A 12,600-nucleotide genomic window follows, 5' to 3' on the forward strand; every position below is an offset into this window, starting at 1 on the left:
TCTGTGGTCCTTGACCTCTCAGCCATGAAACCCCTCGGCCTCTGCTCTGACAAGCATTACGAGCTCATTTAGTGCTGCTGTTAAATGGTTAAAGGACACCCAATTCTGCAAGCCTACCTCCTGCCCAGAGTCACACTCAGCTTTACTCATCTGTTGCTGGGAAGCTCACTCCTCTGTCTCCTGCCTCTGCTGCCGCCACTGCTGTTTCACGTTTGGGTTCAGTCATCCATAGCAGTGGCCACACAGAACCTATTACAGGAAGTGAACAGGGTACAAGTCAGGATCAGAAACAACTCAGAATACAGCAGTTCAGCTGTCCGGAGCACCTCTTCTTTGCCATACTGTAGTCATTCCTGCTCTTTTCTTCATCTCTTTCCTTGACTCTGCTCTGCCCAGGAAAATGTTTGTCACAATGCTCCTTTGGCCAGTGTGTAAATGCCCAAAGAGCACATGCTACAAGCCAGCTTTCTGGCTATAGGTACTGAGCTTTCCTTGGTTTATGTTCCTGGAAGCCCAGCATTTCTCGGTCTCTCCATGCCGCCATGCTTTTTCAGGTAGGATCCCACAATCTGCCCATGGCTCTTCTTTTTCTTCCTTTTTTGTTTTTGGTGGGGAAGGTTTAGGACTATGATTACATCTAGGCTAGGCCGAGGACTTTGTTTAGTGTTAGGGTTATGGTTAGGGGCTTAGTGTTAGGCGTAAGGATTGGGCTAGGGCTAGGAGTAAGACTTGATCTAGATTTTTGGGTTACAGTGAGCTTTATTTTTATTTATCTATTTTCTTGACATCTGTTTGATTTCTCTTCATTTAGAAGTCCAGTAACTAAATTAATTACTCTTTTTACTTTATGTTTTTTTTGTTGTTGGTGGTGGTGTGGTGGTTATTGTTTTTGTAACTATATCTCTGGTTCTCTATTTTCAGTCTTGTAGGTTTGTTTTACTTTGAATACTTCCATATCTGGGTTGACTCTAGGTGATATTGTCATATATATGTTAGTCCTATACAGAGGATGGTTCTTTGAATTCACTTGATATGGCGTTTCTATCGTAGCTACCACCCAATTACTTTGTGCGAGTAAGAAGACCTGGGATAGAAATTCCATGTCAAGTAAATTCACAAAACCATAATTTGTATAGGAAATCCCAGTTAGAATACTAAATGAATATAAAGGATATGTATAATGATTATTGTTGTTGTTAAGTGCTGTCGAGTCTATTCTAACCCATAGCGACCCTATATAGGGTTTCCAAGGAGCAGCTGGTGAGTTTGAACCACCAACCTTGCAGTTCAAACGACTTTGCAGTCTGACATATTAGCCAACAGCGCCATACCAAGACTAATGATTGGGATGAAAGAAAAAAATCCTGTTTCACAACTGTTATGTCTACATGGGGTCCTGGTGTGGTGGTGTTGGATAAACACTGGACTGCTGACCACAGGACTGGCATTTCAAAGTCAACAACCACTCCTGGGTAACCCTAAAAATAGGAATGCTGTGTGTTGAAACCAACTTCATGGCGTTTAATAACAAATCTCTACATAGAAAACATTGATCCTCTTAAACTTTGATGCACATCATAAATAGCTAACATTTCAAATTAGTATGTTAAGAACAGTATTTTCAGTCAGTGGTCCCTGATGACTCAAATGTGAAGAAAAAATGAAATTGGACACCAAACTCACTGCAGTTTTACAGAAAAATAAACCCAGGTAGATTAGAGACTTAAATATAACTTTGTTTTTATTGTTAAATGCCATTGATTTGGTTCTGACAAGATTCTCTCTACAGGATTCCTAAGGAGTGGCTGTGGGGTTTGAACCACTGACCTTGTAGTTAGTAGTCCACTGCTTATCCTAAAGTGCTATACCAGGACTCCAAATATAACTTATACATCTTAAAAAAATTTAGAAGATAGTATCAGAATCCTGGTGTGGTGCTGTGGGTTAATGCACCAGACTGCAAAGCCGTTCGAACTGCAAGGTTGGCGGTTCAAGCTCACCAGCCACTCCTTGGAAACCCTATACAGTGTTGCTATGAGTTGGAACCGACTCGATGGTACCTTACAACAACAGAAAAATATGTCTGAGTTTTACCTTTGTGCAAAAAGTTCTTAAAAAACAGTGAAAAAATTAAACTGCATTAAATTAAGACCATTTCCTCAAAAGACTCCTCCCTTAAAATGAAAATAAATGAAAAAATATTGAAAAGAGATTGGTATTGAGAGTATATAAAAATTTTCTATATTTTAGAAATAGAAAAATGGACAAACGATTGAACATATTCTTCAAAAAAAAAAAAGAAATAATAAAATAGCTCATAAGCATACGATAGTGTGATCTCTTTGGTAGTCATGAGGTAAGGCCACAATGAGACATCTTTTACAACCCACTGAGAAGGAGGCTTTTTTCTTTTTAAATGAACTGTGCAGTGATTAAGCATTCACCTCCAGCAGTTCAAACTCAGCAGCTGCTTTTTGGGGGGGAAATGTGATAATCACATCCATAAAGATGACAACCTTAGAAACTCTCTGGGGCAGTTCTGCTCTGTCCTGTGGAAGTGCCCGGAATCAGAACTGACTTGACAGTAGTAAATTTAGGGTTTTTTGTAAGCTGACACAAATGAAGGTATCTGACAATATTGAATGTTAGCTAGATTATTTATTGAACAGTGAAAACTTATCCATTGCTGATAGCAGAGTACTTGTTGCAGCTAATTCAGAAAACTGTTTGGATATCTTGTAATATCAAAAGGAGTCTTGGTGGCACGGTAGTTTCACACTCAACTGCTAACTGAAATGTTGGTGGTTCAAACCCACTAGCTGTTCTACTGGGAAAGGATGTGCCAGACTTCTGTAAAGATTACAGTCTTGGAAACCCTGTGGGGTCCCTTGTAGGATCCCATAGGGTCACTGTCAGTTATCTTCAGCAACTTGACAAGAATTTTTTTTTGTAATATCGGAGTTCACACATGTTATTATTAAGTGTTGTTGATTTGGTTCTGACTCACAGGGACCCTGTAGAGAGTTTCTGAGAAGTGGTTGGTGGGTTTGAAAAAAAAGATAAAATGCTATTCTCTGAAAACACAAACAGTGTATGTAGCTGTTCAACATCACTAATAATAAAGCATAAAACATACACACACAGTGCTCACCTGCCAATGCCATATTCCGCTCTTTTCTTTCATAAGAAAATTCTCAAAAAGCTGAATTCACTTCCTATATTCTTTTATTCTATGCATTCCTTTTGAAAAAAGTTGTTTTTATTAATGATTGAGTAGATACAAAAGTAATCCTAGTGTGTCACTGTAGAATAAACACTGGACTGCTAAACTGCAAGGTCTGCGATTGAAACCAACCAGCCAGTCATCAGAAACCCTATACAGGGTTGTTATGAGTCAGATCTGATCCAACAGCACTTAACAATAGATACAAAAAGCAAAAACATGGTAGGAAAAACAGTGACACAATGTACACACTAATACAAAAGAACACTCTTATTAACTTTTAAATCCCTTGAATTAAAATGTCAGTGATTCAAACTCCCCTGCTCCTCGGAAAGGCTGTACAGAGTCACTATGAGTCTAAATCGACTGGACTGCACTTAACAAGTGGCAAAAAATACCTCTCTGCGGACCAGACTCTTTCCTTTTCACTTCTGGAGGGGATAATTTTAACTTTATCATTCTTTTCTGTGTGATTTTTCTTGCTTGTATCAACGAGCTTTCATGTTTTTGAAGAGTATGTAAGTTGATATACTGTACATCTGTATGTCTGTGTGTGGCTTGCTAGAGTCTTCCTATGTATTTATCTGAGAAAAATAAGTGAAAATTCATTCATTCACATTGCTGTAGAATATTCCCTTATGTGAATATATCACATATATTTGTCCATTCTATTATTGATAGGAAAACTCAGAAAACTACTAAGTTTTTATAACATAAAAGTGCTGTTAGAAATTACACATATGCTCCTTGACTTCTGGGGAATTTACATATTATTAATGTTTGGAGGCATGGTGTGGTGCTGCAGGATAAGCACTGAACTGTGAAATACAAGGTTGGCAATTCAGATCCACCAGCTGGTTCTCATAAACCCTATACAGGATCACTGTGAGTCAGAACTGACTCAACAGCACTTAACGATAACATAAGTCATGAAGTGTGATCCTTGTTATTTTATTCAGATTACTTTACTTGTGACAGAAATTGTTTTATTTGTGTATTTAACTCAAATATGGGTAATTATGAACTCTTAAATTATGTTTCCAATTTTTTTTTTTTAATGAAACTGTCTAGTGACTGTAATTAACCTTTCTTAAAAGGTTTCGCCCCAATACTAGAGAACTGTGGTGTTACAATGCAGTAGTAGCCGATGCCAGGCTCCCCTGTGCAGCCGACATGGAGTCCAGATGTAGCATTCTAAGCCCGGAACTTGCCTTACCTACAGGATCAAGGGCTCTCACCACTCGATCGCATGCAGCTTTGCATATACTAGGTAGGGTTCCAATTTGATTTTCAGCTAATTCTTGATGTGTGTTGAGGTATTTTTTAATTGTAGAATGTCTAGATTTATTTAAATCATTCATTTTGCTAAAAAATAACGATTTGCAAGGTACAGAATAATTGAAGTTTTCTATCTTTAAGAGTCTTTTCCTGCAGAGAACAGGACATCAGACCTACACCAACAACATGAAAGATTCATGTGTGGCCAAATATTAACATTCTGGTGAACCTGAATATATAAGAGGGCTTCATAAAGTTCATAGAAAAATGGGATTGAAAGATAATAGACTTTTTTCTATCAACTTTTTGAAGCCACTTCCAATAAACAATTATAGCTATACATTCAGTGTTCAAATCTGTAATTATAATTTATATATATTGCCCTAAAATAACAAATTCTTTGTAATATTGTGTGACTTGTATAGGTAGGAATTTTATCTATTTTTACTAACACCATTTTCCCCAGCATTTCAGCTTCACTTTTAATACATAATTTGAGATGTGCACTCTTCCTGTCCATGTTATTGCTAAAAATGCTATACCTGTCTGTATAACTACTTAACTATATTGATTTTTAAACTCATCCTTTAAAGACTCACTTACGTTTATGAAGCTTGTGTAATTGTGAGGTCATATTAGAATTATTAAATCTTAAATGCCTTTCTTCCTTTTCCACAAATTTTATCTGGTAACAATTGTAAACATCTAAAACTAGCATGAATTAAGGTTATTTCTGCCTAATCTATCTTCCTCAAACTGATGTAAGAATCAAATAAAAATATTCCTGAGACTCATAAAAATTAGAAGCTTATAAAGAATCAAAGTTTAAGAGACTCTAACCTTTCAGAGAGACAGTGTATGGAAAACTTTGCCAAATAGTTTATGCCTAAATTCCAAAAAGAGATATTCAGTGGTGTAAGTGCTCTTCCCTGAAATTATATTTGAAACTTGGAATAAATGTGTTCAGCACACTGGGGGTTTATTGACTTATTTAAATATATTGTACCCTGTGTCATCAGTATCAGGGAAATTTTAAGTAACTGAATTTTGTTTGGTTGTGGTTTTAGGTTGTCTAGATACCTTGGCAGCTATGCAGGATTTAAAAATGGGTGTTGCAAGTACAGAAGAGGAAACTCAAGCAGTCATGAAAGTATATTCCAAAGAAGATTATAGCGTGGTAAACAGGTTTGAAAGTATGTATATTTACCCTTAGGCAATATTGTCTTACAACTGAAATGTAAATGGGTATTTTGAAACATAAATGATTTCTATCTTTTAGGTCATGGAGGGGGCTGGGGTTACTCTGCCCACTCAGTAGAAGCCATACGTTTTAGTGCAGACACTGATATTGTACTTGGTGGTCTCGGTCTGTTTGGAGGTAGAGGAGAATATACTGCTAAAATTAAGGTGAGCTCCTCAGTGACCCTACTGTCCTGTTATGTGCAGATGTTGGTTTTGACTTATTGTTTTGCTTTAATGCTTCCTTTTAAAAAGAGTTTGAGGAAAATTGCTAAAATAATATTGAATCTTTAACTCAAATGGAAAAATTAAAAAGTTAAGTCAGAAGGGAGTAATTGAGAAGAAAATTATTTTAAAATAATACAAATATAAAAAGCTATGAAAGTCCTGCTTAGTATTCACTGAGTGTTTTTAAAGCTCTCCAACGAAGAGTTTTCTTTTTTTTCCCTTCCTCTCATTAAGGTTTATCGTCTCCCCTTCCTCCCACACAGAAATAAGCCACATAATGATTTTGTTTTGATTTTTTTTTAATTTCTATACCTCTGATAGTTTATCATTCTTATCAGTTTATTCTCTTTTATCTGGCCTGTGAATTTTGTAGTTCTTATAGACTCAGGACTAGAGACTGTATCTTCACTCTGTATTTTCTCCTGAGCATTTTTTTCTAATCCCACTGTCATGCCCAGATTTATATCGCCAGTTCAGACTTCTTTTATAACTGTTCCCTTGTTGTTATACAAATCATGATATGAAGGCAGAGATGATAAATCATTGAACAGTATGAACAGTTAAGAAGCTACTCTAATCAGATACTCACTTTAAAAAGAGTACGAAAGTCACTATAAAAGAAAAATAAAAGCCCTTTATTTAGTGGAATATGGATTAAAGCAATGAAGCTAAGAAGACCAACTAATCACTGTCATATATCCAGGCAGTTAGAGTGAGTATGGTTGAATTGACAAGCTTTGGTATCAGCAGTAGATTATAGATATATTGATGGTGGAGAGGTGTGGACAAGAGGCTTATTACTAGGTTTTTTTTATTTGAGTAACTTGATGAATGATAATACTGTTAATCATGACAGAGAGAAAGGACGAGGTAGAGATGAATCAGTTTTGAGATTGAGCCACTTGGAGGAATCCAGTGGCTGATGAGAACAAGGATCTGAAGGTCAAGAAGGAAATCTGGGCTGGAAAATAATGGTTAAGTCATTAGCATGTAATGGAAAAGCTAACACACCTAACTCTATACATTCAGTAAATTTTAGTGCCTTCTTCTTGCCTCTTCATTTCTTGTAGTTCACCTGCTATAACTCTCCAAAGAAACTAATTTTTTTTCTTTATACATATTAGTCCATATTGTAAAACCTTTTCCTATTTTGATTTTTTTTTTTTTTAGTTTGTCTTCTGTACCTGACGTTTATGGTCTTTTCTTCCTTTTTCATGACCTTCCCCATCTCTCAAGCTTCATTACTGCTTTCTCCATGCCATATTGACCTGGCATCTTTCTGTGTCCAGAAGGATTTAGAATCCTGTTATTTCACTCTTTATAAGTAATGTTTTCAAGCCTCATTCATAGAGTATTTTTCCAAGTGTTCCATAAGAATCATTCTTTTTAGTTCTCATAGGTGCTGTTATACAGTCACTATTAGTTTCCATTGAACTCCTGGTGTGGCACTGTAGGATCAGCACTGGACTGTGAACCAACCACAAGGTTGACTGTTCAAACCCACCAGCTGCTCCTCAGAAACCCTATACAGTGTTGCTATATGTTGGAACCAACTCAACAACACTTAAAAACACATCAATCTCCATTGGACTCCTGGTGTGGTGCGGAGAAGCACTGGTCAAGGTTCAAACCCACCAACTGGTCTTCAGAAACCCTATACAAGGTTGCTGTGAGTTAGAACTGAGTCAGTATCACTACTTAACAACTTTAGTAACTATTGACAAAATACAGACTGAAATATTTCAACAAACTGACTCATCTATGCCAAGAAATTTAGCAGACAGCTAGCTTGTCAACCAAATGGAGGGTATCCATATTTGTGCCCACTCCAAATAGAAGTAAGTACAGTCTTTAGTATGAATTGCACCTCAATATTAAACAAAACAGAAATCGTAACAACCAGACCAATAAATAGCATCATGATAAATGGAGAAAAAAAATGGAAGTTTTCAAAAACTGTATTTTTCTTGGAACCACAGTCAACACATGGAAGCAGCAGTCAAATTAAAGGACACAATGCATTAGGCAAATCTCCTGCAAAAGACCTCTTAAAAAAGTGTTCAAGAGTAAAGACGTCAGTTTGAGGACTAAGGTGTGCCTTACCCAAGCCATAGTATTTTCAATCACCTCACGTGCATTTAAAAGTTGGACAGTGAATAAGGAAGACCATAGAAGACCTGATACATTTGAGTATTCTTCTTGAAGAAGAATACTGAAAGTGCCATGGACTTCCAGAAGAACAACAAATAAATTTGTGTTGCAAGAAGTATAGCCAGCTGCTCTTTAGAAGTGATGATGGTAAGACTTCATCTCATATGAAGCATATGTTATCAGGAGAGACCAGTCCCTGGAGAAGGACATCATGCTTGGTAAAGAGGAAGATCAGCCAAAAAGAGGAAGTGCTCCAGTGAGATGGACTGATACAGTTACAGCATCAGTGTAGCAACAATGTGAGGATGGCACAGGACAGGCAGTTTAGTTCTATGAGTCAAAACTGACTTCATGGCACACACACACAATTATTAACATACTATTCTGGAAATTTATAGAATTGAATTATTGGACAGTTCTTTTTTTGTTCCTTTCTGCAGCTGTTTGAGCTGGGTCCTGATGGAGGAGATCATGAAACTGATGGAGACCTTCTCGCAGAGACTGATGTGTTGGCTTATGACTGTGCTGCTAGGTAAATGTTTGTTCATTTTTTTTGTAAATTAAAAACTCATTATACATAAATATGCATAATTTTAAGTGGTATTTTAAAAGTCTATGCTGTTAATTCCAAGTGCCTAAAATGTTAATTAAATTGAGTTCTGTCTTATATAATAAGGATTGCTTTGAACTGTGCTGTGTTAATATTAGTAATATCCTCATCTTTTTTTTTCACAGGATAACTATTCTGCATTAAAGATAAAATGTATGATGTATTCATTTTGCACAATTTCATTTTCCTGCTTGATAACATCAGAAAAGTAGGAACTCTCTACATTGTACATTGTTGTTGTCATTAAATGCTGTTAAGTCAGTTATGACTCATAGTGACCCTGTGTTGGGTTTCAGAGGAACAGCTGGTCAGTTTGAACTGATGACCCAGTGATTCAAACTAACCTTGCAGTCCAGCACATTATCTTGCAGCATCACACTAGGACTCCACATTGTGTATGTTGTTGTTGTTGTTGTTGTTAAGTGCTATCAAGTTAGTTCCAACCCATAACAACCCCACATAGGGTTTCTGAGGAATGGCTGTTGAATTTGAACCACTGACCTTGTAGTTGAGTGCTTATCCTACAGTGCCAGTCAGAGCATGTATTGGTCACAGCCAAAATTTATTATTCACAGCCAAAAGTTATAAAGTTAAATGATTGCATTTAAAAGCATTTTCTTTTTCTTAACCCATTATTTTGTTATGCATCCCTTTGAGACAAACTTTTTTGCTAATGTTTACTGATATGTGATACTGGTTACATTTATCTGTTAATTCTAACATTATGTACATACCTTCAAGGGGATATACTCACTGATTCAGAATCACTATGTCCGTAGCTTACTATTGATTACAACACACATTGGGAGGTGAATAGCTTTACCTAAATCTCTTGGAACCTTAATGGATTACTATGTTTATTTACAAAGATTCTTTCAGTTGTTCTCCTAGATTATATTGTCCTTTCTGTGAATTTCTAAGAATGATCTCAATACTGGATTAGGACAAGTTTGAAGCGATTTGAATCAGAGGATAATATGATGACACAAAATATACATTGAGCTTCATGGTAATAATGATACATTAGTGGAGTCCTGTTGTGGCATTGTAATTTAAGCACTGGGATGGTAACAGCAAGGTTGGCAGTTCAAACCCACCTTGGAAATCCTATACAAGGTCGCTATTGAGTTGTAACCGACTCTTCAGTACTTAAGAACAGCAACATTTCCCAACAATAATTATCTATGAAAACGTATTGTGGTGTTCAATTTTGTTTTTTTCTTAGTGAAAATGTATACTTGAAGTAAGGATGGTAAGTAAGTCATTTAGTTTGCGTTGAAATACATTTGAGAACAAAATATTAAACCTAAAGAAACTTCTGACTACTTCTTCACTTTCAACATTAAGTGATTTTTTATGGCTTATACAAGTGAAGATATGAGGAAATTTTTAAAAAGTTAACTGATATTTGGCTAATTTTTAATAAAGCCTTAAGATACTATTGCTAATTAGAATTTAGTTTTGAGCATATGATTAAGACACAAAAATAAAAGGTGTGTGCTTGTTTAGAGAATCATTTAGATTTCTTTTTTGCCTACTCAACAATGCCCAGATTCATAAGGCTTGTCCTAAGGTGGGGCTTCTGTAATATGCCATAACATATCTTCTGACTTTCTGCCACCCCCTCTTCTATAATGGATAGTCTTATACATCTATCTTCCTGCTTTAATCTGGGCTCCTCACTATTTCATGACCATGTCTTGTGCCTTCATACTTCTGTCCAGCAGTTCCGCTATTATCCTCTTTGTCTTCTCTCTACCTTGAGTTCAACCAGCAAAAATTTCAAATGCCTTACCTTCCACAATCCTTTCATTCTGATATGGAGATTTTTGTGACTTGCTTGCGGATATTTTTGGTCTGATAACCTTATTTATATATAAGGTCTTTTCTCTCCTAAATTAGCAGACTTCTTGCACTTTAAAACTCTCTGAAGTTTATTTTTGTTTCTCTAGAATATCTAGTGGACTTTCTCATACATCATGAAGAATTCGTTTTTTAAATAGACTTTTTTTGTATAATTACTATGTGAGGGGCAGTGCTAACACTTTGTCTGAACTCACTTCTCAGAACACTACCAACTAGACATTATGTAGTTATTGTTAAGTGTCATTAAGTCAGTTCCGACCCATTAGCAACCTTGTATAGGGTTTCCAAGGAGCTGCTGGTGAGTTCGAACCACCAACCTACCTTTCATTTCAAACTGCACTTGTGGTTGAAAGCTTATCCTATTGTGCCACACCAGGACTCCAGCTAAACATATCCCTAATTTATCGATGAAGAAGCTGAGAAGAGAGATTATAACTTGCCCAGAGTCACCCAGCTAGCAAGTCACGGGCATTCTGACTATATAATTGTTTTTGTAACACGTCTTTTTATAACACTTTTTTGGATAAATGAACATTAAAGGTTAGATTTTCATTTTCCAACTAGCTTGCATTTCTTTTTTTAAGCTTTTTTATTTTGAATTGAGTGAAGGTCTATAGACCAGATCATCAATTTTAACATTTAACAAATCTTAGTTTGTTTCATCTCAATGATTGCAACTCCCTCCATTCAACAAGTTATCCTGCTTCTACTCTGGGGTTTCTATTTCCATTCCACTCACCTTTTCACATCCCTTTTCAGCTTTGTCCTTAGGTACATGTTGCCCTTTGGATCTTGAATGATTGACCGTTCTCTTATTCATAGTGAGCATAGCTTACTAAGGAGCTCAGGTAGTGTCGAGGTTATGAGTTGGGCTGCTAATCTCACAGTAAACAATTGGAAACAACTAGCAGTTCCACAGGAGAAAGATGAGGCTTTCTGCTTCCGTAAAAATGTACAGCCTTGGTAATCCTATACAGAGTCGTTATGAGTCAGAACCGATTCCATGGCACATGACCACCACATCTTCTAGAAGTACAACCAATTTCATGTTTTCTTTATAATTAAAAAAAAAATTAATATATATGTCTGAGCTGTGCATTAGCATTGTCTGTAATCCACTAATTTTTGTTTCAAGAGAAAAATATGCAATGATGTTTGATGAACCTGTTCTCCTGCAAGCTGGATGGTGGTACGTTGCTTGGGCACGGGTATCTGGACCCAGCAGTGACTGTGGATCTCATGGACAAGCTTCTATTACCACAGATGATGGGTCAGTGAAATATTCCATAATAACTTAAGCAAACTTTCCTTCGTGCTGGTGCAATACTGTTTTGACAACTCATATGACTTTGGTTAGGCTAAAAGCCTTAATAAGACTAGATCATAATAGGACTGCTAAAAAATCCCCTAAAATCATGTAATGTTATTCCAAATTAGACCGAATAAGAGAACATATTTTTTTCACAAATAACACACACAGTTATGTAACACACAGCACACATAGGAAACTAAGATATGAAGAGGTTGTTCAGTTTGCACAAAGACTGTTTGATAAAAATACAAATACTATATTTTCTCTTGACTGATAGCAGTTGTTTTTCTGAGTACTACCTCCTGTAAAAGCTTATTTTTAAATAAAATGTTTTATCAAAGAAGGTTACAAGTATTGTGAGGAATTTAAAAACCATTAACAAGAGATATAGTTGTTATAAATTTGATACTTCAACTGAAAGTAGCTTATAAATTGTACAGCTTCCACAATATGAAGTGGTATAATTTTCATATCAAAGTTTTAGGAGTTTTAAAGTAAAAATAACATTTTTATTTAACACGTTTAATAAAATATTTTCATGTGTATTATTATATATGGTGCCCTCCACAACTTTCTGAAGCAGGAATTAGTTCCACTTCATGAAGTAACAGGTTGACCTGCGGAGTAGGAGAAATCAAGGAACAAAAAGGTGAAGTGATTTGCTTGGAGTCGTATGGTTACTGTGTGACAGAG

The 12,600-nt window shown here is 36.1% G+C and overlaps 1 protein-coding gene across 1 annotated transcript in view; it reads left to right on the plus strand.

Moving 5' to 3' along the window:
* MYCBP2 (MYC binding protein 2, E3 ubiquitin protein ligase) overlaps window positions 1-12,600 on the plus strand; it is a 365,677-nt gene that overhangs the window by 163,658 nt on the left and 189,419 nt on the right. Inside the window, exons 24-28 of the mRNA XM_006832026.1 lie at window positions 4,321-4,493; window positions 5,569-5,694; window positions 5,781-5,908; window positions 8,560-8,651; window positions 11,731-11,865. Of these exons, the coding sequence (XP_006832089.1) occupies window positions 4,321-4,493; window positions 5,569-5,694; window positions 5,781-5,908; window positions 8,560-8,651; window positions 11,731-11,865 (654 nt within the window). The remainder of the gene's footprint in view (window positions 1-4,320; window positions 4,494-5,568; window positions 5,695-5,780; window positions 5,909-8,559; window positions 8,652-11,730; window positions 11,866-12,600) is intronic.

The sequence above is a fragment of the Chrysochloris asiatica genome, unplaced genomic scaffold (genome assembly GCF_000296735.1).
Source record: "Chrysochloris asiatica unplaced genomic scaffold, ChrAsi1.0 scaffold00005, whole genome shotgun sequence".
Lineage (NCBI taxonomy): Eukaryota > Metazoa > Chordata > Mammalia > Afrosoricida > Chrysochloridae > Chrysochloris > Chrysochloris asiatica.